The sequence below is a fragment of the Lathamus discolor genome, chromosome 5, assembly GCF_037157495.1.
Source record: "Lathamus discolor isolate bLatDis1 chromosome 5, bLatDis1.hap1, whole genome shotgun sequence".
Classification (NCBI taxonomy): domain Eukaryota; kingdom Metazoa; phylum Chordata; class Aves; order Psittaciformes; family Psittacidae; genus Lathamus; species Lathamus discolor.
This window is the reverse complement of record NC_088888.1, coordinates 34,265,544-34,291,983: the sequence shown is the minus strand read 5'-3', so window position 1 is coordinate 34,291,983 and position 26,440 is coordinate 34,265,544. Positions and strand designations below refer to the sequence as shown.

At 42.7% G+C, this 26,440-nt stretch overlaps 1 protein-coding gene across 4 annotated transcripts in view; it reads left to right on the top strand.

Moving 5' to 3' along the window:
• The window catches only part of PGBD5 (piggyBac transposable element derived 5), a 116,153-nt gene that overhangs the window by 16,572 nt on the left and 73,141 nt on the right, over positions 1-26,440 (top strand). For all 4 annotated transcript variants that reach the window (XM_065680309.1, XM_065680308.1, XM_065680307.1 and 1 more), the window contains exons 2-3: positions 13,987-14,414; positions 22,989-23,123. In XM_065680309.1, the coding sequence (XP_065536381.1) occupies positions 13,987-14,414; positions 22,989-23,123 (563 nt within the window). The remainder of the gene's footprint in view (positions 1-13,986; positions 14,415-22,988; positions 23,124-26,440) is intronic.

The following is a 26,440-nucleotide window of genomic DNA, read 5'->3' as shown; positions in this document are numbered from 1 at the left end:
AGCAGGTTTGATGTTTTGATCACACAAGGTTACGAAAATTCCAGGCTCAGCCTTGCTAATAATTTGAAGGTGGTTTTCTTCTTTTTCTTTTTTTTTTTTCTCCCCTCTAAAACAATGGGGGTTATAGCACTTAGGGCCTAGTAGAATCTGGCTCTAAGGAAGGAATGTAATCAATTCTTGATGTGCAAGGGAAAATGCTACCTATTCACACTTAGTGGGGAAGAAAGGAGCTATATCAGAGATGATGGAAAAAGCTGGTGGCATTGAATGAAACTTGCTTAATTTTATTTTATGAGGCGGTCAACATAAATAAGAAATGAATGGAGAGAAGTGTTGCTTAAATGCGAGACCTTTGTGAACACAGCAACAGGTGGCTGAGAAAGTGGAAGGGCAACGTGAAGGAGCAAATCTGTCTATAACAAAAAACCAGCATTAGCCCCCTTGTCTCAGTCTGGAAGGCTTAGGAAGCAAGAGACTCCCTATGGAGATACATGTTCTGTATTTGCCTTGCTGTTCCTGCACACAGAGCCCAGAGAGCACAGAGAGACTTAGCAATCAAAGCTTGAGGTTCTTGGATACCCTTTTTCCTGGGGGATTCTGCATTCAAAGAGTGCTTAAAAAAACCCCAAACAAATCAGAAAACAGAAGCAGGCTTGGAAACGGATGGGCATTCTTGTTGCCGGAACTGCAATGCTGTTACCCTGACTGGAGCAGCAGCATAGGCTGATCTCCCCTAGAGAGCAGGTTGACACTGGGGTTTCTAATGAATGGACATTGACTGAGGCAGTGTCTCAGTGAGGGCAGGAAGGGAAGTTCCAGCTTTCTAGAAAACTCAGTGGTAAAGATGCAGAGATGCTTGGATGTTGGGAGCAATATGAGGAAGAAGCTTTGCCATGTGAGAGCAGTGACCTGCCTAAATAACCCTCAGTGATTTGTTATTTAAGTGGAGGCTGTGAGGCATCTAGGGAATAGTTTCCTTTTAGAAGATGTTGTGGTGCTGGATAAACACTGATACGCTCCACACAGATGTTGGCCACTTCCTTGCAGGGATTGACCAGGGCAAGAAAGGGATTTGCAACAGCAGCTCTATGTGAGTTGTTTCACATCTGCTATGGAAATAAATTGATTTTGGTGGGCTGGCTGGGCTATACAGAAGAGTTCATTTCTGTCTTTGCTCACTTGCAGAAATATGTCCGTCATCTTTTTGTTGTTTTGTTTTTAAGCCCACAGAATTTGGATCCATGCTTTTAAGATTTTGAATGCTTCTTCCATTATGTTGAGAACGATTGAAGGTTTATGTGTGGCATGCTCATAACCGTGGGTTATAGGAAAAGGGGCAGGGGCAACTTGTAACATTTTCATTTAACATTAACATTTAACATTAACATTTTCATTTAACATTAGTCTTTAAAACTAAGAAGAAAAGTCTCCAGTGGCTTACCTCCTTCACCAATGGTTATGGCATTTGATCTGTGCTCACTTGCTAATTAGGTATTCCTTGCCAGAAAGGTTTTAATGGAAAAATAGTGTATGAAAGTATGACTATAGATGTCAGCACAGTGTTAATTCACATCCGCCAGTGCTTGGGAGCAAGGGAGATTAAGCGGAACAGGAGCCAGAGGGGGTTGGGACATACGATTCTTTTTTAAGCAGCCACAGTGAGGCCAGGTACAGGTGCAGATCTTTATTCTGTGACTATCAACTGAATAACATACAGTTGGACACACTCCTAACCAACACTGACCTAGCGGAGCACCCGTTTTATCTGGCAGCTAATCCTTGTCTCCAAACACGTATCCTTAGAAACAGCAGTTGTAGACTTGAAGAATTCATACTAACATAAGCCTCATCTCATCGCTTCAGTGAAATGCCAAGAGAACAGGAACCTCTGAGGTATGACAGTGTCTCAAAACTGCAGGAAGAAGGGAGGGGAGCAGTGGAGCTTAGGGTAGGTCAGGGTCAGATAACAGCAAGGAGGTAGGGAAGTCTGGGAATGTGTAGGATGCAGCAAAGGGAAACGGGACATAGGTTCCAGTGCCAGCCTGAGACATGGCTAAGCCAGAAGCACAGATGATATGATTAACCTAAGACAGCAGAGCATTATCAGTCACAGAGTAAAATATTCAGGAAAGCTGACTCCCAGTTCCTGCACTCAGGAAATACTTGCTCTGGCTTGGTGGGCAGCCAGTTTGGAAGGGAAGCACCACTTCTGTCTTTGAGCAGCAGTAAAAATTCACAGCCCTTATTTAAATGGGAACTTTTCCAGTTACTTATTATGGACTAAATATACTCTGTCATCATACCATGAAATTATAAGCCAGCCTGATGTGAAAACAGTAATTTACACCTTTCCCCCCTAAGAAAATCAATCTGTAAGTAGGTAAGAGCATGCAGGATAGGGCTAGGGTTTAGAGAGCAAAAAACATGCTCAAACTTCTTTATTACTGTTAGTAAAACAGTACCTTAAGCATTCTATTGACTCTCCCTATGGCCTCTAATCAGGCACAGGCTTTTAGTCCAGACAGGTTTTCCAAATCATGGAAGATTTAACTCTGGTATAATAATAAAAAGATCTGTTCTGAACCGTACTGTGAAGTCTGTGCACTTCTGTAAGAGGAAGAATATAGCTAGGAAATGTGAAGCTCCAGTCAGTGAGGTCTCAGGCTATAAATGTCCCAGTCTGTGGTTACAGAATGGGAGGCTATTGTTTCTATTGTCGCAATGCCCAGAAGCCTCTGTAGCAATCCTTAATGTGAAGTGCTCGGCGCTTTGCATATGGAAGGACATGCTTTGCAGTGGTTGTTCCTATGTCACTAATTTAAGTTTACCTTGCAGGTGCATTCTGTATAATTATACCTGCAGACTCAAGGAACTGATGTTTGGGCCTGGTTTTTGTGTAGCAGAAGTATCTATTGTCTTTGTCTTCCACTCCACTACTTAATATGACCCAGATTTCATCACCAACAACCATTTTTAATTTTTTTTTTTTATGTGATCCCACTGTGTAGTTGTTTGAAAGTCTCTGCTGTATGAAATCTCTGCTGCTAGGTCCAAAATGAGAAATACAAGCTACCTTCTCCTTTTATAAGCTGAGGTATGTTCTTACAGTGATAAAAGCTGAAAGACCTTGTAGGATTTAATTGGTTCATATGTTGGCAAGAAGCATGGGGAAGATGACCTGCAAGCGTAGCAGTGGTGTGATGGATAGCTACCAGTCAGCAGTGCCTGTCTAGTGATCCTTGCCTGCTCTCAGAGTACAGCATACTAAGGGTGTGTTTGAGGAGATGGACAAAGCATCTCTCCTGAAAGGCTGTGGTGAAGACGCATGATGCTCCTGTTTGCAAACCTATTTCCATGGCCTGTTTCCTGTTCCTCTCGCACCCCAGCAGCTGTGCAGCATGATGCGGGCCATGGGGGGTGCTGAGCAATTACGCTTGGCTGCACAAGTAGCTGGGCAGAGGTTGCAGGAGTGGTTCTGTGTTCCTGAGGATCACACTCTGACTTTGTGCACCGTTTAGCTCTGAGTTGTGTTTCTGGCTTGCTCTGCACATACAACTCCCTGGAAGCCTTCCCTAGGGGTGCAGTGGTTTGTAAACACATCTGCGTCACCCTGGAGTTAATACAGGCAGCACAAGTAATAAATCCACCTTTTTGCACAGATGACTGTTTTGGTTTTTACACTTAATTGTTGATGAAATGCTCTGTTTTCTTAAAACTGGGAAGTTATGGGTTTGTAAGAGTTGTTAGGAAGTCTAAGCAGTTGGAGTCCCATGGAGTGCATCATGTATCCTGCATGTGGTAAGAGGATTAGGGATGTTGATATTCACAGTATAAAGAATTTATTGAGCTTTCCAGCCACGGGGCTGTTTTGAGTTCAGACAGCCTGTGGCGCTGGTCATTTCTAAGGGCAGGCAGAGAAAGGGTGGAAAAAGGCAGCCTAACAACAGGGGCAGGAGAAAAAGAGCAAAAAGAAAACAGTGCACTAAGTGATACTGTGCATGTGTAAAGGAGCCCTGGCCCTAGCACGAATTGCAAATACGTGACCTCTGCTTGCATCTTAGGTGTCCTAAGAAAGTATGTAGGCTTTCATCAGCCCCTAAGCCTAATGCACCAGTGAGGAACGTGTGGCTTGTAACTGCTTGTCCCAAGGCTTTTGAGGGTGCTGAGGAAGAACATGGAAGATATGAAGTGAGTAAATGGTAAGTTTAAAAGCAGCTGTGAAAATGCAGATGTATTACAATCTTCTCTGATAAAGGCAGTGTAGCCTTCAAGTGATGGTGCCTGTGACTGAAGTGTTAATTATTATGATCTGTAAAATGATGAGGTGTCCTTTGCCTCATAGTCTGGGGCGATGGCAGCAGAGAAACCTTGTTTTACTGGGCAGTTTCTGAAGCTCACCTGGAAATCCATGTGCATGCTTTCTTACAGAAACCTCCTATGGAGCTCCTGGCACCAGCCTCCATGGGTAGATCCTGGGTTTTGAGCTCTTCTAGGTGGGCTGCAGCAAGAGCACCCTGCTTATCGTCCTCTCCCAAGAGGATGCAGCAGTAGGTGCTTAATTCTGTTCATGAGAAGTAGCACTAAATGGGGACTTTTGTGGCTGTGCTTACCCTAACAACTGTTCTGTGTGTTCTCCAGGAAGAGGCTGTAGCTGTTGGGAAGCAATTGCAGAGACCACTACTGTAGCTACATGTTAGCTCATGTGGGATGGAGATGAATCATTAGGAGGTTCTGTACTGAAATGAATGTTCTGGCATGAAAAGGTTGTCTGTAATGCTTTACTGAACTGTCTGGATTTCCAATTAATATATTCTTTCTTTTGATTATTTAAAAAACATAATTTTGAACAAAGCAGAAAACCATTTCCTCAGAGACTTGCTCAAAAATAAGAGGTTCAGTTTTCAGTGGCATATGTGTGTGTGCTGCATGTAAATGCAGGAGTTGATGTGGAGGCTTTCAGGATCTCATTAGTTGGGTCACTTGCATATTGACTTTTATTTGCAAAAGACAAATTAGATGTCCTGATGATTTGCCTGGGAAATATACTAGACTGTTTTCCCTTCTTCAAACACAAAACCATAGAATCATAGAATGATTTGGGCTGGAAGGGAGCAGGGTCCTGGCATCAAATATTGCTAATGCTTGTACAGGAGGATACTTATTTTAAATTGCTGGAAAGAAATAAATTGCATGCAGATAATTGTGTTTGTGAATAGTGTGCACTAGAACAGACCAGGAGCTGAGGGAGAAAGATGTGATGGTGGATCACATCTGCGAGTTTCCAGTGCAGACCGGATCTCTCCATGGGGACCATCCCAAAGCAGCCCTCTGGGATTTAGTTACAAAGGTCACCCTGCTGGAATGGAAGCTGCACTGACATGAAACTATCCAAGCTGCTTTGTAGATTTATTTCATTAATGTACACAGCTGTGCCTGCAGCCAGATATGTAACTGCTCCTGCCCAGAACTGTATTACAGACAATATATAAAATCATAGAATAGTTAGGGTTGGAAAGGACCTTAAGATCATCAAGTTCCAACCCCCTTGCCATGGGCAGGGACACCTCACACTAAACCATGTCGCTCAAGACTACATCCAGTCTGGCCTTGAACACCACCAGGAATGGAGCATTCACAGCTTCTTTGGGCAGCCCATTCCAGTGCCTCACCACCCTTACAGTAAAGAACTTCTTCCTTAGATCCAGTCTAAACTTCCCCTGTTTAAGTTTTAACCCATTACCCCTTGTCCTGTCACTACAGTCCCTAATGAGTCCCTCCCCAGCATCCCTATAGCCCCCTTTCAGATACTGGAAGGCTGCTATGAGGTCTCCATGCAGCCTTCTCTTCTCCAGGCTGAACAGCCCCAACTTTCTCAGCCTGTCTTCATACAGGAGGTGCTCCAGTCCCCTGATCATCCTCGTGGCCCTCCTCTGGACTTGTTCCAACAGTTCCATGTCCTTTTTATGTTGAGGACACCAGAACTGTGCATAAAAACGACATATGAAGCCAGCATGTTGATGATTGTCTCTAACCTGCTAGATAATACTCAGTGTCAGCTGGATGGCCAGCAGCAGGCAGTTAGCTTTGATGGCTGAGCATAGTAGAATGTTAATAGAAAACTGCAGTGGCAGAAGCAAGTGGAATGGACTGCTGCAGCAGGAGTTCCCCTGATGAGGGACAAGCATGTTCAGTCCCACAGTCACATGAATAATGTGCAAAGCATTATGTAAGCTGACATGGGACAGTGTCAGCATCGACTCTGCTGCTTTAAGGTGTTTGGATTTTTAATATTATTTTGACCATAAGACCTTGTGTTTGGGAAGGTTCTGAGGGATGTTGATAATGGTGATTGATAGGCTGTAAGATCTCGCCATAGCGATGAAGGAAGTGTACAATGAAAGGTGTCAGCCTTACCCGCAGTGGGATTTTTACTTTTTCTCCTTCACTTGCCACAGCTTGAAGACTTTGTAGCTTTTAAACATGATGGTAAACACAAAGAAATAATCTCTTAAATGGGTTTTGACTGTAGCTTAAATCTACAACAAACCACACTTCCTTGGAAGACTGGCACATCATCTGTTGCATTCTCATTCTCAGACCAGTGCTATCATGGCACAGCATACAGTTAGTTGATGAGAATGGTGCAAGGTCTGCCTGGTTCATCCCCTGAAAAGTCCAGAAATGTAACTATTTTCTTACACTGTTACCATATATGGTAACCGGCTGAGTGATAGCTAAAATTCTCTACCCCTGGCGTTCCAGTCTTGGTTTTGGTGTCCTGCTGAAGTTCTTCACCTTTTCCAGGCTGAACTGCCAGCCCTGGCTCACAGCAGCATGAGGCAGGAGGAATGAGCAGGGTGCCTTGGCTATCACCCTGGGCCTTGGGAGGCCACTGTTGCATCAAGTGGGAAGGCTATCTTGTGTTGTGTAGGAGCAGGTACATTGCTTGTCCCTGACCTATGCCAGGTGGGCATGCTAGACTTGTCTCGCATAGGTTTTACTGTAATGCTGAAGAAAGTTAGATGAATATCTGGATCCAGCACACAGCAGGGAAAACAGCTGAATTGCAGGAAGTTCCTTAGTTTACTAAACACTGTGCTAAATTTTACCATTTAATCTAAATTTTACTGTTTAGTTTTCTAAATAAGTTCTTTATTTAACTTGTCATAACTCAGCACTGTCTGGTGTAGAGACCAGGGGTTCTTTTGACCAGAGTCAATACAGAGCAGCTGTGTGCTGGTTTTCAGTCCTTTTCCGTTTGTCCTTGGATTGCTTTTGGACCCAGCTCTTAATTCTCTCTATGGATAGAAGTCAGACTGCAATGTGTGGATCACTATTGTTGAGGCTGTGAGGAGAATAATCCTTTTTAATGCTGGTGAGGGAAGAGAGAGTGCCATTTCATGGAAGCTGTCTGCAACAATTTTTGTGACTACAGTTATTATGTGCAGATGTTGGAGGCATTGTCAAAGGCTTACTTATAGAGGTTGGAAAAGTGCAGCCAAATCACACTTTGCTAAACAGCTTGGAATAAACTTCAGTGAAACCAACTGCAGAGCAAGAGTGCTCAGGCAAGGGTGCAAAGTAAACTTCTGAGAGAAAGTGACCTAGTAGGAACTTACCCAGAAGTATGGGCTGCTGAGAGAGCCCTTAACAGTCTGAAAACCGTCTTTAGAAGGACCGTGTCCAATTTCTTCTTTCTTCCATAAGAAACCTAATATTGTGTCTGTTTGGGAGTTGTTGCCTTTTTTTTTTTATCGTATCCTCTTAATTTAGCTCTGAGCTCCAAGTAACTCCACAGTATGGATCGTGTTTTGATCATCTATATAGAATTCTTGTTCTAGGCAGTCCAAAAGGAAGATAAGATTCTTCTACCAAAATAAGAAATGCAAACATCTACTTGCTTGAAATATTGGTCAGAACCACAGCTGGTACCTTTGACTTAACAAACTAGACTTGTCCCTAAAGCTTTGCTGTTTTTAATGAAGATTAACAAAACATATGCAACATAACATGATGAGCATTTGATGAGAAACTTAACATGACCCAGCTTCAGTGTGCGCTCGCAGCCCAGAAAGCCAACCATATCCTGGGCTGCATCAAAAGGAGTGTGACCAGCAGGTCAGAGGAGGTGATCCTGCCCCTCTGCTCTGCTCTCATGAGACCTCACCTGGAGTATTGTGTGCAGTTCTGGTGTCCTCAACATAAAAAGGACATGGAACTGCTGGAACAAGTCCAGAGGAGGGCCACGAGGATGATCAGGGAACTGGAGCACCTCCCGTACGAAGATAGGCTGAGAAAGTTGGGGCTGTTCAGCCTCGAGAAGAGAAGGCTGCATGGAGACCTCATAGCAGCCTTCCAGTGTCTGAAGGGGGGCCATAGGGATGCTGGAGAGGGACTATTCATCAGGGACTATAGTGATAGGAAAAGGGGTAATGGGTTAAAACTTAAACAGGGGAAGTTTAGATTGGATCTAAGGAAGAAGTTCTTTACTGTAAGGGTGGTGAGGCACTGGAACAGGTTCCCAAAGAAGTGGCAAATGCTCCATCACTGGTAGTGTTCAAGGCCAGACTGCACGTAATCTTGGGTGACATGGTTTAGTGTGAGGTGTCCCTGCACATGGCAAGGAATTGGAACTTGATGATCTTAAGGTCCTTTCCATCCCTAACTGTTCTATGATTCTATAATATCCTACATTAAAGACTTCAGTATTTGCTTGCCAGTTCCTACAGGAGAGTAGTATCTGAAACAAACTGGAATAAAACACGGAAGAGAACTATTATGTGCACTTAATTCAAGCTGTCAAGGCTTGTCATAAGGCCGTCAAACTGGCTATGGTTTGAGAATAGTCTGATGTACATTTCTTCCAGGTCATTACGAATAGAGCTGATTTTCTGGCAAGTCAGATAAGCTCCAGTGCTTCTAAAGCTTATGTGAGAGAACTTGGTATGAAACAGAATTCTGAAAAATCTCACTTGGGAAATATTAAAACATTGGGTTTTGATTTTGTTGCTATTTTTTGAGCTCCGTGTATTGGTCTCTGTTCATTGAGAAAGATGAAAAATGATTTAAACTTCCTGTCATTTTTCATCAGTTGACACTTTCCATCATGATTTTTTTGATGAATGTGAATTTTTTGACAAAAATCTTCCATTAGCATTTTTTTATGTTCTCTAAATAAGACCCCAAAATCATACCTGTCAGAAAGGTAACTTCTCAGGAATATAAACCAGTCTCCAATTGCTTGGATTTTGGAAGAAGGAATTAATTGGTTTTTCAGACACTGGTCTTTGACAGCTGTGTCATATGTCAAAGTAGAAAATACTTCCCAATTGCCAAAAATCCAACAGGTTCTGGATAGATGTTTCTTGGGTGTCAGTATATAACACACATAAATGTGCTATCCTCATGTGTGACTACAGATTGTACAAAGAGGACAATAAAATGACTTCTGAATCCTTAAACTGATGCTTCTACCATTCCTATGCCTGATTCAGGAATACTGGGTTCTGCCCAGTTGCTGATGAAGTTAATTTCAAAATCAACCGTCACTTAGCTTTGTAAAAGGTTTGCTTCCAAACCATGCAATTTGAATTATGACACGAACCTTGGTTACACTTTGAATGGGAGCACTAAGTCTTTTGCACAGCAGAGTGAAAGGAGAAATTTCTTCCACTGCATTTTGTTCTTGCACATCTGATTTATCCTGCCCAAATGACAGTGCTTCTGACCTCCTTAAGATTTGTATGTTATGTTGGAAACACCCAGATTGCAGTAGGTTTTGAAACTTTCCATCTTTATTCTGAGTCTGTGAACTCTGAGCTACTAAAAAACAGCTTGGTAATCAGAACAGGAGAAATGGAAAAGGATAAATTAACTTACTGAAAATGTGTTCAAATTACTTAGTCCTGCAGAATCAGTTAAGTAAGGAAAAAGCAGTTAATTCACTTGGAGTTCTTATTTTTTTTTTCCTAATGTGCTGTTCAGTAAGGAAGGCTAGAAACAGTGATGGGATTGGAGCAGGGGGAAGAATGTGGCTGGTGGGAACACATCCAAGAAAGAAGACCAGAGATTTTAGAAGGACATGCAGGGGCTGGTTGAAGGATGATCACAGGGGAGTTTCATGTGAATTTTTTCTTAATCTTTCTGTTTTTTCTGCAATGTGGATGTTTGCTGAGACGTTGAATGTGCAGCCTGCTCTCTCACTAGGCATTGGACCCAGCGAAGCTGCTGCAGTTTACTGAGCTGAGTTGAGCCAAAATGGGCTCTGCAATGCGCTCAGTCTGAGGGCGAGGTGCCAGCCTCCGTTCCACAATCCTGTCTCCAGTATGGAAACACAAATGGCTTTCCCTGCTTAGTTTCTTCATTTATTTTGAGTCTATTATTACAGTTTAAATGGCTGTGGTGCTTGGGGAGGTGTTCCTTCTGAGTGCAAAACAGAAAATGGAACCAACCTGGTCAAAACAGGATCTAGTAGCAGTAGCGACTTACAAGGTAATTGCTGCTGAGTGCCTATGTAAGTTTTTTGCTAGTGAGAAGGAAGGAGCATTTGGGTTTGCCTGTTTTGTCATAATTGAGAAAGTTTATGTATTTTCCATGTTCTGCAAGGTCACTTACAACAAGTTCAAAGTGCTACTGCTGGTCTGTATGCTGCCCAGGCATTCAGCAGAGCTCTGTCCTTGCCTGGGTTTGCACAGAACCCTGGCTCTAGCTACATGTTTGGAAACTCCAAGAGTGCTTTTGTGCTCTGACTCTATAACTTATATTGGGAGGCTAATTGATTTTTAAAGTAAAAAAAGAAAACTCCCTATATAAATAAATATATTCTCCATGTACACACTTTAGAGCAGGGAGAGAAACATCTGAATTTTATGTGCACTCATAGTTGTATTCAGCAGAAGACTAGGCAAAGCCACTATTTTATTTGACTGAGTAAAGCTTTGACAGGTAAGCAGCGCATGTATGGAACAATGAACCCTTTGCGTATCAGTATTTTCTGAGTAAGTGCCATTTAATTCCTTAAAAAGTACAAATTCACTATTTAAGTTTCTTATGCAGTTGTCTCTATGTATGGGATATATCTGTATACTTAGTTATATTTAAATAATTTATTTTAGGCTAGTCATTATGCAAAACCCAATTCAGGCAAAAATTAGTTCTCTTCCTACAGAAATTCAGTGTCACTCTTGTTTTATTGTGCATTAGTAAATTATGAATCAGTTGTGCTCACTTTGCCAATTGAGGCTGGTTTTTAAGACATTGAGATTATACAGGGGCTTTCAGAATTATATTTAGTCAACAATTAAGTTGATGTTTGAGTCAGAAAGTGATTCAGCTCACTTTTTTAGAGCTGTGTGGGTTCTGCATGGCCGATGGGATACAAATCTTATATTTATTTCAGGAAGGAGAGCAGATAAGGGGATTCTGTGTGGCTGGAGCAGGACTGCTGGGTAAGTAAGGACTGTCCTATCCAGTATACCTGACAGTTTTCCAAAATCACTTTTCAAGGTAAACTTGTGCAGCTACTGAAAATTGAATTACATCAAAGGTTCCTTTTTGTGCCTCTGACTGCTCTTGACTTCCTAAAGATGGAGTCCAGCACATATCTATTGTCCATATCCGCCTGTCTCAAAACCAGCGTATTTCGTCTCGTCTTAATGCTTTATGAATGCATCGTTTGCTGTAGCAAGGCTTAAAATCTTATCCCTCCTCCCAGCTTCTGCTTCTAAAGGCAAGAAACCTCTACGCTCTACCTGGAAGGTTGCCTGGGCACTGGAGTTGAATTAAACGTCTACTCAAGACTTCATGTATAACTAGGAATACAGTCTGTGGTGTGTGTTATGAGAAAGCTGTCTCTACTGAAGAATGTCAAAACTTATGTTATAGGGAAGAAGGAAATGATGTACTGTAAGGTATTCATACAGGATCATTCATAGAGCATTTTATAACAGTCTGGTGGGTGCTAGCAGAATATAAATCTCCTGATTGAAAGAAGAGAACTCTTGTTAAGATGCTTTATTATTGCAATAGCAGTTAAGTAAGGATATCTATTCTAGCCCCATAGTTTTCACTCGATAATGAAATTGTTTTCTCATTTAAGATGACATTTTCTGCTCTGTCCTTACCAGAAAATGGATTGTGATCTCTACTCTGGTCTTGCTATATAGAGCAGTGTGCTTTCAACTGAGCTGTTTCACTCCCAGTTTCTTTATCTCTCGAGTTAAAATTAGGAAGTAATCTTTAAATATATGTTTCTTTCCCCACTGCACTGTTTGCTTTTTTGGCATTCTTTGCAGTCTGAAGGTTCACTGTTTCAGTATCTTGGTGTTATTTTTGCTTTCCTTCTAATAGTTGAGTCCACCAGAGCTTACCCAAACACTAAGGTTTAAAAGCAAGTCCAACCACAGTATTAGTGTAGTTTCATGCAAAATTTCTGTATGCTATAGTTGCTGCTGCAAGTAAGGATGTGAACTGAGCTACAGGGGTCCTGGGGAATGTGACCTGACCAACACAGTAGTGGATTTTTGCAGAGCCAGGTTGTAGAATGGCAAATCTCATGCTCTGATTCAGGTGGGAGAGCTGACACTGAGATCCTGGCAGCCACATAGTGCAAGGAAGATTCACTCTTCTTAGGCAGAACTTCAAATGAGAAGCTGTGTGCTTGCCTGCATTTGATTGGGAAGTGTTTTTGACAGTCCCAAGGCTGAAGGCGCAGTGGTTTTTGGATCCAACTTTTCGTTTGGGGTTATAATCATGACACTATCTTTTGCACATGGATATTAGCACTGCCCTGTCCATTGGGTTTGTCCATGCTGCCCTTCTCAGGTATATTGATTTTCACTGCTTCTGTGGGAGAGCAGAGGATATGTCTCCCACTGCCTTTCCTATGAAATAGTTGAAACTGGCAGAGAAGGTGCAAGACCAGTGAAAAGCTGGAGTAATGACAGCACGGGACTGCAAGGTTTGTTACGTTATGGGAGGAAGAGGACCAGTGTATGCATTGTAATGCTAAAATTATTCCCTGTGATGTGGGACAGTGACATGAGCCACATGGTATCTTTGACTTGTTCTGGGACCGTGCTCTCTTGGGGATGTCAGAGCACGAGATAAGGCTTCAATGTGGTGTCAGACACAACTCAAAAGCACATAGGCATGATCTGAATGGTTCTGTGAGTGAAGAGAAGCAGATTTGAAAGTCACAGGATTAATGACAATGAACTGGTCAGGAATTAGAGGTGCAAAAGAAAATGTGGGATCAGGTTCTAGTGCCCAGGAATCATGTCAGCTGGGATGGGGGCAATAATCTCTCTCTGGAGGGCTCAGACACCTTTCTTCTGGGCTGTTTTGAGGAAGGCACTGTTCTGACATGCATATGTACAAATAAAAAATTATCCCCCCAAAAAGGCCAGAACAGCTGCTGAGTGTACAGATGGTGTGTAAATGTGGAAATTAAATGCATGCTACCTCACAGACCTGCGTGCTACAAACTGAGTGAGCAGAGCAGAGGAACAAACTGTTCAGTGTGTTGTATTTCTATCATTTAGGAGGAAGACAGAGAATAAGGGTGGGGGGGTGGGGTGGAGAATTTCCTGATGAGATCTGTCAGCTGGTGGGTACACTTTCAAAAGAATTAGCTGACATGCCATCACTTTGGCCTTGTTTTTTGCTTTAGGAAAGTTTTAGATTGGATATAAGGAAGAAGTTCTTTACTGTAAGGGTGGTGAGGCACTGGAATGGGTTGCCAAGGGAAGCTGTGAATGCTCCATCCCTGGCGGCATTCAGGGCCAGGTTGGACGAAGCCTTGGGTGACATGGTTTAGTGTGAGGTGTCCCTGCCCATGGCAGGGGGGTTGGAACTAGATTATCTTAGGGTCCTTTCCAACCCTAACTATTCTATGATTCTATAATTTTGCTTTAAATTGCAGATGTTAGACATGATGCTGGTGATGATCAGGAGTGAGCTTACCTTCCCTTCTTGCTTTTGTCCTAGGTCCAACCCGAAAAATGCCCCTAACAGCCAGTGCCATGGACTTTTTTCAACTCTTTGTCCCTGACAATGTTCTAAAGAATATGGTGGTCCAAACCAACATGTATGCCAAGAAGTACCAGGAGAGGTTCGGTAGTGACGATGCCTGGATTGATGTCACCTTGACGGAAATGAAAGCCTTCTTAGGCTACATGATATCAACCAGCATCCACCACTGTGAGTCTGTTCTCAGCATCTGGAGCAGCGGCTTCTACAGCAACAAGAGCATTGCACTTATCATGACACAAACTCGGTTTGAGAAGATCCTGAAGTACTTCCACATTGTGGCCTTCCGTTCGAGCCAGACAACGCATGGCCTCTACAAAATCCAGCCTTTTCTGGACTCTCTACAGAGTGGCTTTGACTCCGCTTTTAGGCCTTCCCAAGCCCAGGTGAGAGTTAACCCATTGGCAAGGAATATCTAACCTACGTGCTTTAGGTTGTCTTGCTAAGACTGAAAGTTCAGAGCTCGCCTGCCCGAAGAAAGAGGTGAGGCTTCAACAGTGTGAAGCCATGCTGTAGTGCCTCCATGAAACATGAGAAAAAGCAGCACTGTCCTATGCGAGTAGTCAGGTACCTGGCATGTTTCAGTAAGAATGATGCACTCTGAGCTGGGGCTGTTTGCTTTGGTGGTCTCAACAAGCCTGGACACTTTTTGGTGAGGTTGGCACCACTAGGTTTTGCTGTCCTGAGGATGGGAACTTGCAGGCTGTTCCTCTGAGGGAGAATGGAAAGGGCAGAGCTGGTACATCTGGTCTGGAGGGAAAGCCTGTCGCTGCTCCTGATACAGACTGAGAGTTGGATACAGGAGCTGAGTTTGCTAGGAGTGAGCATCCCTGACCTTAGCAGTCAATGCTTGTGGTATGGTCCAGCAGCATAGCTTTCCCCTCATGACAGGGGAAAGGGAAAATAAGCAGGAGGGCAGGTGCCTTTGCTTGCTGCAGTTGGCAGCTGCCCTCAACAGCACTGCGTGTGTCTTGTCTCAGTCCTGGTTTTTCATGATGGGTGATGCTGCTATGGAAAAACTTACTGATGTGTGGCCTTGCAGCCAAAGTGCCAGGGAACTGGAAATACTTCTGGAATACCAAGAATAAACGCAAACATGACTCCAGTGAATTTTCATTTCCAAGTACAATTAGGGGTACAGAACAATGCCATTCTGTAGGTAGACTGTTCCTTAGACTGGGCAGATAATGTTAGGAACTAAATATCGAAACTTATGTAGCTGGTGATTGACTACAGGTGTACAGTTGATCAATTTTTTTATTTTTAAAGTGCAAAGAAATATTTTTTTAATATTCTCAGATGCAATTTAAACTTTGTTCCAGTATAATTAAGCTCCTTTTGGAGCTGTAGCTGCTGGTCACGTTCAGAAGTCTGGAATGAAAAAAGGAATAAGCATGAAATACATTACTGCTTGAAATAATTTTTCCATCAACTCCATTATCAGAATATAAAGATTTCACTTAGACATTTGGAAAGGGTGTTGTGTCCATCACCCTCTTTTTGTTTCTGCTTCCCCTCTGAGGCATCATATTTTTGCCCACTGCACAAAATTAATGAAGATGCATTACATCCATTGAAGTGTGCATAAAATAAATTGGGAGTGATTACAGTTTTTTCTATTTCATAGACAATAGCAATCATATCTGTATAATTGAGGACAACACAGTTGTCTAAAAAGCTGTTATGGTAGAGAAGGAGGGAGGGAGGGGAGGGATGTTCTCACTAAGCCATGCCAGCAAGGTGCATTTCCATCAAGACAAAACGAGCAGTGAGAGACACAATATTGTTGGGACTGAGCTCTCATTAAGATATGAAATCTAATCCTTATGGCCCCTGTCTTCAATGGGCAGAAGATAAAGGCTTCAGAAATATGATCATTGTGTCTAATGTAAATGCTTATAATGGTGTGCTGTGGGACATGCTGTGAGTGCAAATCCATTAAAGGATAAAATTTGATTTGCATGTATATCCTTTCTCCCTTCCTCCCTCCCAAGCAAGGTTTGAGAACTGAACTGACAAAATCATAGCATCCTTTTGCAATGGCCAAAAGTCTAAATCTCCACAAGCAAAATGTATGCTTGTGCTGAGCTTGGTAAGGGTGATGCTACTTTAAATTAAAAAAAGTAAAAGGAGGGGAAAGAGGTAGTGACAGCCCAGTTCTCTTCTTCCTCTCTACTTCTCTGCTCCCTTGTCAGTGTTTACATCAGTGATTCCTATACAGCACATTTCAGTGGTACTGAGAGGAGCAAAAAGCACTAAAATGCAGCCTCAAAAATAACTGTGAGAAAGAAAGAGGTTTTGAATCTGTTGTTAATAATACCTTAGTGTAGCATCATCCCCAGCACTACTGGGGGATGTTCCAGGCCTAATGTCCTCCTAGGTGCCATCAGGCAGGACTGTATACTTCCTGTCTCAAGAGGCATGGACCCCATCTGGTCAAAACAGCAGGAAAGAACTCTCCCAGGAAATTGTCTTGAGTACAGATTAGTGAACTGCAGTAAACATCAAACCTGGAATGTCAGGCCCAGTGAGAAATAGTTAAAAAATAATAACCCGGTTGCACAGAAACAATGGGAAAAGACAAGGGAAAGACCCATTCAGAGGAGCCTTCGGTTGTGCAGCCTCTGAAAGCATTTTGGGAAGAGAGGCCCAGGTTTCTGTAATCAGTGATACCTAGAATCCCACATTCAAAATGGATTTGTTCCTTAAGGTACACCTGTATCTGAAACATGAGACTTGTGGTATCTGGGTGGCTTGTGCCTGAGCTGAAATCTATGCTTAAGCTTTAGGTTAACATCTTGTAAGTGGCATCAAGCAGACGAATAGCTTGGGCTCTTTGCCATTGAATGCAACAAAGTGGCTAGGGCTTGTAGGTAGACTTGTTACTGACTTTCCTCCTCTGGCAGTGTGGATTCACAGAGCATGGGTTAGTAAGATGCTATGTTTAACTGGCCTTTATGGACAGAGCAGAAAGTCTGCATCCAGCAGATAATGCAACATCTGTCTTCACATTTATTTCTTCTGCAGAGTGGATCTTTTCTTTCTGGAGAACTAGAAAAGATTCAAGTGTAATTTCTGTCAGAAGGTATTTAGGGTTCTTTTTTCATGTATAACCCTCCCTCCCCAGAAAAAAATGACATGCAAAAATGACACCATAGCTTCTATGAAAGGAAACAGAGGGAGAGAGAGAACTATGCCGATATACCAAAACAATCTAGTGAATTGTAATTATTTTGCTAAATATACTGAGCATACAAAAGGAAATAATTACTCTCCAGCTTGTGAAGGTATTGAAAGCCCAGAACATTATAATTTTATATCAGAGCACTCACTTCAATTTGCAAAGTAAAAAAATGTCCTGACCTAGATTGGGTAGGAATGACAGGAATATTCTCTGCATCCTATCCCTTCCTTACATCTTCTGTATAAATTACTGCTGCCTCTACCTGAGCAACAAGATGTGGGGTTTTGGGTCTGTACCTGGAATTGGTGGTGTCTCTTTGCTGCTTAGCTTTGTAGATGTGCCGTTGGCTTACAAGTGGAAGCCCGGGGACAGGGAGGAGGCCCTGCCTGAGCTCAGGAGTTATAATGCAACAGATTCAAGGGTACTCACCTGCCAAGGGTATACGCTCAATTCCAGAAACCAGAGGAGCTCAGGAAAATAACATCACTGCTCAAATATCCTTCTGTGCCTGCTGAGTAGTTATATGCTTGTCAGCAGGATGCGACTAGACAGGATTGCTGTCTCTGGCTCTCCCTGGCTCGTGTGGGAAAGGTCAGGAGCATAACTCTGGGAACTTTCCTCTTCATTCTCCTTCCAAAAGTACCTTCTCTTTGGCATCTTAGAACCAAACAGTTCTGCATCTGCCCAGTGAAACATCAGCTGGGAACAGTTGGCTTAAGTCCTTACCTGAGGCAGGAGTGAACTCCCTGGCAAAAAGAGAGACGTAACTCCAACCTCTTGATCCAAGCGCATGATACTAAAGTTCGGCCATTTAATAGGGGGCTGATTTGTGATTTACTTTCAGTGGTATCAGAGTATAGCTCAGCAGTTTCATCATAGTTCTTCCAGATCAACTCACATCATTAGGCACCAGCTTCTCTGAAAACATAAAAGTGCAGAACCAGGCTGATCAACTCGTAAATCTTTTGTGTCCTCATGATTAAATGTAGTTTGGTATTGGGCATTTCTGAATTAGAAGACCCAGTTCAAGTCTACATCTCAGTTTTCTTGTTTTCAAAATGATTCTTTGTGAGTAAAGGTGTTGGGCCAAACCAGGACTGTTCCATCTTAGGGCTTCTGTGAGTGTAATACAAATATGTAAGTATTCAGAGGATATCAGCCAAGTAAAAGACATGGGGCAAGCAGAAGAGCAATAAGAATATTGTATAGCCAGGTAAATTGCTGATGTCCCACAGCTCTTGGCCAGTGGTGAAAACTGTTGAAGCCAGTTTTTAGGGAGAGTTTGACAGCAGAAGATGATGAACCTTTATGGCTATTTTTAAATTGCCTAATGGTAATGGAGTGGTGTAAAAACTGGGGTTTTTTTTCTTGTTTTTTTTTAAAGGAAGTCGATTAAAGACTGAACAAATGGGCAGAGGAGCATGAAATCATGGCTCCATCAGAGTTCAGAGTTCACTTTTGAATTATGGGAAAGAGGATCAGTGATATGTGGATAGGCCAAACACGACTTTGAAAGTGAAGAGAAAGAGTATGTCTGACATATTCGAGAAGAGCTATCAGAGAAATCAAGAAAAGTGGTGTGGCCAGTGTGATGGACAAGGAGAATAGCTTTCCAGCTATTTTATCTGTAGAGCAAGGTTGTCTTATGTTGAGGCCAGAAGGAAAACTGCTGCAGGAATGCTGTGGGCTTGGATGAAAACATGACTGGGTGAGTGGGTTGTTACTCTAGAATGAGTAACATTTTGGAGCTGTTACTCACAAAGCATGAAAAATGCAGGCACTGGCTGGCTCAGAAGACCTTGCAAGGAGTTGAAGGTAAAGGCTAACATGCAGATTCATTGGCCAGTGAGATCTGCAGCAGGAGAGGGATGTCTGCAGTGACCAAAAAAGGAGTTAAGGGGTTATCTTAAGGAGAGAAAGATGCTTTCAAGTGCAGCATAATAAAGTCAGAACTGACAGCTAGGTATGCAAGTTGAGATGTCAGATACTAGCAGAGAATTCAGTTTAGACAGGAGGATCATTGGAGCAAAGAGGCAGAAGCACAAGCTACTGTTGCAGAAGCAATGGCTGAATCTGTGCATACAGATGCAGATACCCAGGGGACTCTGCAACTGGATGATGCCCACCAAAAGCCAGAGACAAAGCAAGCTGAGCTAGTTTCTCCGGGAGCCAGGCAGAACAGACAGCCTGTGTTGGGGCTGGCCATGGAGCTAAGAGAAGACGAGATATCTCAAACACATCTTGGTTCATTATCTGAGTAAATGGAGTCCAGGAAGTCCAAGTACAAAAGAATTACTGGCTCTGGGCTTTGTCTACGAGCTTATTTGGGCTGTGGTGAGACCAGGATGGGTAGAATTGTGGAGTGGAAGGAGCTTTGGAGATGATCTAAAATGGAGAAAGGCACTCCTGACAGTGGCTAGCTGTTTTGTTCAGTGAATGAAAGATGTTGCACGATGGAGCAATTGCTGGAGTCTTACCTTGGAGTCTTGCTCTCCAACATGTAGAATGCATGTACATATTGAGGGGAAAACAAAGAGTGAAAGCTTGGCAAGAATATCTAGCAGGGATGAGGATGGCTATAAGGAAGACAGGAAAATAAACCAAGCCATAAAACCAGTGGCGTAGCTGTGGGGGAGTGAAGCAGCTAGATGAGGAGCTGCTTAGATCTGAGCAAAACTGGGGACTTGAGAGAAGAAAATGGGGATAATTCTATGAAGAAATCTGCAAGATATCTTGCATTAAAGGAAGTGAAAATAAGAGGGGAGGGCTTGGGAAGTGAGTCAAAGATGGTGAAGAGGCAGCAAGGAATATGTGTAGGAGTCAATTAAGCATGAAAGTAGATTTTTATCAAGGAAGACAAGAAGCAGGAAAATATGCCATGGGGGTAGTAAGCTCACTCCTGGAAAAGCAGGTATTGCAGCAACAGCAAGACTGGGGAATGGGGAAGGAGCAAATAACACTTTGCATGGTGATTTGGCAAAGAGGTGGATTTGAGGTTACAGGAAGAGCAAGGAGACTGAAAATAGAGGAAGGCGAACAATCTAATAGGAACAGCCAGTGGCAACAAGGCTAACTCTTGTCCTAAGAAAACCATGTCGATGCCAGAAGCAACAAATTGCCCCCTTTGAAAATGAGTTGGGGATCAGCTGTTCTAGCAGGAGGCACAACCCATGCAGGTCCTTGCTTGCTTGCAAAGTCCTTTACAGTTGTTGAAGCAGCGATTGCACATGAAGGGGGTGATAACACTTCTGTTCACCCTCTCAGGAGAAAACAAGAGCAAGCTCTAGGGTTTTCATTTCAGTTTCCCTGCCTGTCCACATTTCCCCTTAGCAACAGCAAATCTTGCCCTGCTCTGTTTTTTTTTTTTGTTCCCTCTTCCCAGCAGTTCAGTAGGGACTTCAGTGGAGCATTAGTTGTCTTATAGAGAAATGGGAATGATTTAGAACATTTGGGATAGTGTAAAGGTTGGGAAGCTCTGGGTTCTTGAGGAAGGCAGGGTTGAGCATGTGCAGGGAGAAGAGGAAGATGGGGAGATGTTTTCGAAATTCAGATTTGCTTTCTAAATTTAAGGCTGACAGGCTTTACTGTGTCCTGGAAGACAGAAAGAGTGTGAAGGGTAAGCAGGGTGCAGTAGAGCTGCTGTGAGGAAAGCTGATGCTGTGGTGCAGAGGAGGGAGCTAATGACAGAGAGTAAAAAATGTCTTCAAGTGATGCTTGTACACCCTTTTCTTTCTGTTGCTTTCCGTCCTACGGCAGGGGAGTTTATAACAGTTGAACCACATCACTCAGAGGGATCTGGCAGGCAGGAGGGCCTTTCCAGAAGCTGAGGAATTCTTACTGGTTTGTCCAACCCCATCCCAAGGTCCTCCCCTCTGCACAGAAGAGACTGAAGGGCAAAAGTGAAAGAGAGGGCATGTTTAATATTTGCAAAACGCTGTCAGAATTCCCTGAGGTGAAAGTGTGAAATGCCCCAGGTGGTCTTCAGAAAAAAAGAGCAGTGTTTTTGTGTGGACCTTGAGAGGGGAAGAGGATTTGGCTCCAGTGGGGAAACAGGGCAGCTGCAGCCTTAAGAACAAATAGCTTTGTGTGCAGTTCCCCTTGCTTGCATCTGCATTTTGGTGTATAATTTGAACATTTCACAAGAGTGCTTTCAGATGGTCTTGTGAATGTTTTATGAGATGTTAAGAACTGGAATGCGTATAAATGAAAAGTGTGCAGGCGCTACTGCGTGGGGAGGGCACGGGTGCCTATTTTGGGCTGACAGAGTGATGTTCAACCAAACATCTTATATTCAGGAGGCCAGCAGCTGCTCATCACTGGTGCTTAACTGCTTACCCACCACATCTCTCCTATAAGCATCACTCCCAGGCTTAATGCAGCTTTGTTCTTATTTCCGCCATGGGCTGCATGCAGATGTACACAAAAGTAGCACACATGCAGGAGTGGAAAGGCTTGGTCTGAGGGTGTGAGCCTCTGCATTTTGGATACCTGTATCTGAATCTAGATTCTGGGGTTATGTCACTGGAAAAGAATGGGCTCCTTTAGATCATGACCTGCCTGACTTACATTTCTTTAAAAGAGTATGAGTTCTGGCCTGCTGGCACTGCTTTCCCCTTGACTAATAGGACAGGAGCCTGCAGTGGCTTGCTCTGATGTAGATGTAGGTGTCTGAATTCTGTCAGCATTCATTAGCTGAGACCTTTCAACAGTTCTCAAGCATTTTTACGCTTACAGGTGACTTGCTGAACAACTCACAGGGATGTAATGTGTCATGCAAAGCTACCTAAGAGCTGCAAGGAAGTAATAGTGTTTTCCTATAGGTGTGTTCTGTAGTGTAAAGCTTGAACGACTTTGCTACAGAATTAATGGAGAGAAATGTAACAAAACAGCTATAAGGAACAGGGAACCATTTATAACATCTGGATGGAGAATGCAGAAATTATTTTGCTTTCATGGATTTTCATTACTTCGTCCAGCCTGCCTTGTCTTTTTCTATTCCTGCCTCTGGTCCTTTATCTTTCTGCCTCCTTTTGTCAAATTTTTCAGCTCCTGAGGCAAGAGAGGCTTTCCTGAAGCTGCTGCCACCAGGAAAAAATGTTTTCTGTCTCTTCAACACTTCCTTAAGTGGCAGCAGAAAATATCCTTTTTCTTCCTGCCTATGGCAGGGGGGCTGGAACTAGATGATCTTGAGGTCCTTTCCAACCCTAACTATTCTATGATTCTATGATTCCTTAACTTCTCTCTCTCTTTGCTGTGTTTTCCTTTTCTGTAACCAAAGAATATACCTTACAAAGTATTATAGGGGATGTTTGGGTGGAAGACGTTCTGCCAAACAAAATGAAGCTGATGCTGAAGCTTGGAGAAGGATGCTTCTAACAATCTCCACATCCCATCCTATCCTCTGCCTCATTTTGGAGGGATATTGAACTGTAGCTGATAGTGACAGGTAGAAGCCACATTTTGGAGTGATGTTAAACTGTAGCTGCTGGTGAGAAGTGAGCGCCATGCCTTGCAGTATTTGCAAACCACGTGTAGAGCAGCCATCGGCCATGGACTGTGCTTGACCAGGCTTTGTTTTTTGTTGGATGGTATTTTGTTGGATAGCACTGAAAGAAAGTGGGTTTGCTCCTTCGTATGAAGTGATGCACACGAGCACTATGCAACGATTGTTGTATTTCCTTGGAAGAATTTGAAGCTCCATTTTTATTTTTTCTGCAATTATACACTATTCTGTTTCTCCCTCCCTCCTGCTCTTCCCCTTTCTTGCCAATTTCAGGTACTACACGAACCCCTGATTGATGAAGATCCTGTCTTCATTGCCACCTGCACAGAGAGGGAGCTGCGCAAGAGGAAAAAGAGGAAATTTAGTCTCTGGGTTCGGCAATGCTCATCCACTGGTTTCATCTGCCAGGTGAGTTTTACCTCTTCGGATATCTTGATTCAGTTCCATCAGACCCTTAAATATATTGCAGGACCAAAGGGAACAGTCACTTCTCTTCATTGCCTCGTGGGGAGCTACAATCTTAATGCAGCAGGCCTCTGTCTCCCACAGATACTGGATGTGACGGATGGTGACAAGTTCCTGATGCTCTGCTATATGATTTAACTGAGGGTGCCTGTCTCTAATACTGTCCATCTGGCTGCCAACCCTAAGCTAATTAAATTAAAATAGAGTGAAAAGGTCTGTCTGTTTGTACAGCCTAAGTTTGTTTAAGTGTCTAGGTACTGTGACTTCTGCCATTTTTAATGAGTCAGCTTCTCTAAGGCTGTGTCTGTGATAGCCACTGGTATCCAATAGTTTGAATCACTGTGGTATCATGATGTCCCTTTTTCTGTGAGAAACATATTAGTGGGATTTCCTGTTACATCTCTTTTCACATCTCTACTTCTCTACCAAAGAAATAAAATCCAATGTAGCTTCAAGGTGAGATATGAGCTTGAGTGGGAGACATTATAAAGGGTTTGTTTAGTGTTATAAAGCACTAGGGATGCTTTTTCAAATTCTCAGATTCCTCAATTGCTGATGTGTTTTGAGAGATCTTGAAAAATCTGACCATTTATTTTGATGTCTGGAGGTGAGGGCGCAGATAGTTTTCTGTATTTCTTTTTCCCAAGAGCTTCTACGAAAACATAGTGTCCTGCATGTTCCCGAGCAGCAGTTTGAAGGTGCAGGCAGGACATGCACGTTGCTGCTCAGGCTGAATGCATGTAAAAACTGCAGGGCCTGTGGATTTGCTGCTGTTGAACATTTGTTCACAGTAAAATTTGATCTGTGAATCACTATGACTGTTTGAGTAGCTATGTGAGAAAAGAGGCTTGCTGGGAACAGAAGTTTGCATTTTCAGCAATGCTCTTCATTCCAAGAAGAAAATTAGGATCATGCATCTTCCATCCCAGTTTTAAAGCAGTTGTTGTGTCCAATACAAAATAGATTCATCTTGTGAAACGTCCTTGGAAGTTCTACTCTCAAGGCTTTTGGAAAGTCATTCGCTACACAGAGGCAGTGTCCTTAACCTCCAAGGTGAACTCCACCAGTCCCACATGCATCTTATTACTGAAGTGTAATATGTGTAGTGAGCACAAAGTTTGCTGATCTCTTTTGCTATGCTTCCCCCAGCCAACTGCCACGAAACTAATGAGTCTTCAAACATGCCGGAGTTTACAGATTCTGAGCTATAATTACCTTGCACCCCTTGTCCTGCCTGTTGAGAAAGTAAATTAATGGAATGTCAAATTAAATAGAATAGATGCTCAGCACCATCCTAATCCTCCTGCTCCCTTAATGAATTAGATACTCATGCTTCACTTGCATCCAGATGACGTCCAGGACCATCTTACCATCCGCCTTCTATTTTCATTCCATGACTTGGCTGTAATTATCATCATCATGCTAAAATGATTGGATAAGGAGGACCTTAGGGAAGGGTGAAAAAGAATGTACAGGACATGAATGTTCATGCTAAAATGGAAAAAGGCTAGTCTGAGGAGAATGGGGATCTTTAACTATGGTATGCTTAAAATGCTACGTTCATTTATGCATCACATTTATAAAGGATCTTGCAGAATCCAAGCACTTATTTGTTGGTTGGTTTATTTACTGTATTAAAACAGAGGTTATTTCTTCTCCCTGTGTTTAACATATGGAGAGATGTACTTTTAACAAAAAAGAAAATCCAGTGTTTTCTCCCTTCGCATGCACACCTTCTTCTCCATCTCTTGTGAAACTGCCATCATGAAGGAAAGACTTGTTGCCTAATAGTTAAGGACTGACTGGTCTATCACCTGTCTGCTGTCCAAAAAAAAATTACAGCACCCACTTGGAAATATGTAGAAATTCTGTAATACTGTCTGGATAAATTCCCTCCCTCATTGTTTCCACATGGTGACATCAAGATAATTTTGTTCTGGACAAAATAGGACTATAAGCATGTCATAAATCAGGCTAATTCAGTTTCACCCATCCTTGATGCTGGACATCAAGTGGCAGCACCTGCTGCTGTAGAAGAGAGCTTAAGAAGTTCAGATTGCATGACCACAGATGTCCCTCTCTGCTCCATCTTCTCTTTGCTTCCCTCATTTCCTTCCAATATATTTCCCTACATGTGTGTTACCACTACGATTCTTTTCAAGCCATATTTTAGTATCTTGATTATAGTTTAAATTATCACAGTAGCTTAGAAGTGTTTCTTTCTTAGAATATTTGCTAAGTCATCCTATTTAAATCAAAAGTCTATTTGTGTCAGTTTTTATTTCTCTCAAAAGTCTGGAACACTTGCAAGACATATTAATAAATACGATTGGTAGGACTTTTTCATTTTAGATATAGCAATAGGGCCCATTAAAACTCTGCTGAGAGTTCTCAAACATCTGATCAGGACTAGTTATTTTGTCCTGGTAAGGACACATTATGCTCTTTCCTATTCTTGTGTGGCTCATAAGGAAGGAACATGGTCATGAGTAACTTACTACTACTGATGCCTAGTCCTTGCATAACTCTGCACAAGAAGGCTTTCTGGTCATTTTGCAGAAGGAGGAGAAGGAAGCACAGGAAGCTGGTGCTATGCGCTGAACCCCTCAGGGAGTCAGGCAGGATGAGCTATACCCGTAGGGCTTCATCCTGAACCACAGGCTCATGGCACAAACGTAACCCTAAAGACAGTCCTTGATCCAAAAAGCCATCAATCAACAAAGTGGAAGGCAGTAAGTGGATGGTAGAGAGCACTAGGAAAGGGGCGGTCTGGCAATACTAATCATTATGATAGTCAGTAATAGAATTACGTCATCAACCTAATTATTCACTTATAAAACTGTGATGATGAGGTGGAGAAGAGATAACTTTATGGACGTGTGTATCCTTTTCTATTCTTTGGGATGAAATTTGTTCTCTGAGGCTATTCTGGTCATTCTTCCTTTCCCACATCCAGTCCCTGCTCCCGACTATATGGGCTCTGCACTTGCAGAGCATTCACTGGAAGAAAGTTCTTGCAATAATACATTTCATTTTCACTAATAACCCTTTGAAATGTGTTGCTCAGATATATGAGGTCCTTTAGATCCTTATGCTGGGACTGAATTTGAGTTCCCACTTTCCACTGTTTAGCCTTAAAAAGTGATGAGTCAGATTAAGGAAAAGAACTGTGTGCCTCTGCAGCTTGAATCGTCACACATTACTGAATGATTTAAAGAGTGCAACCTGGATCAGGGTGGCTCCTGCATAAGAAGGTAAGA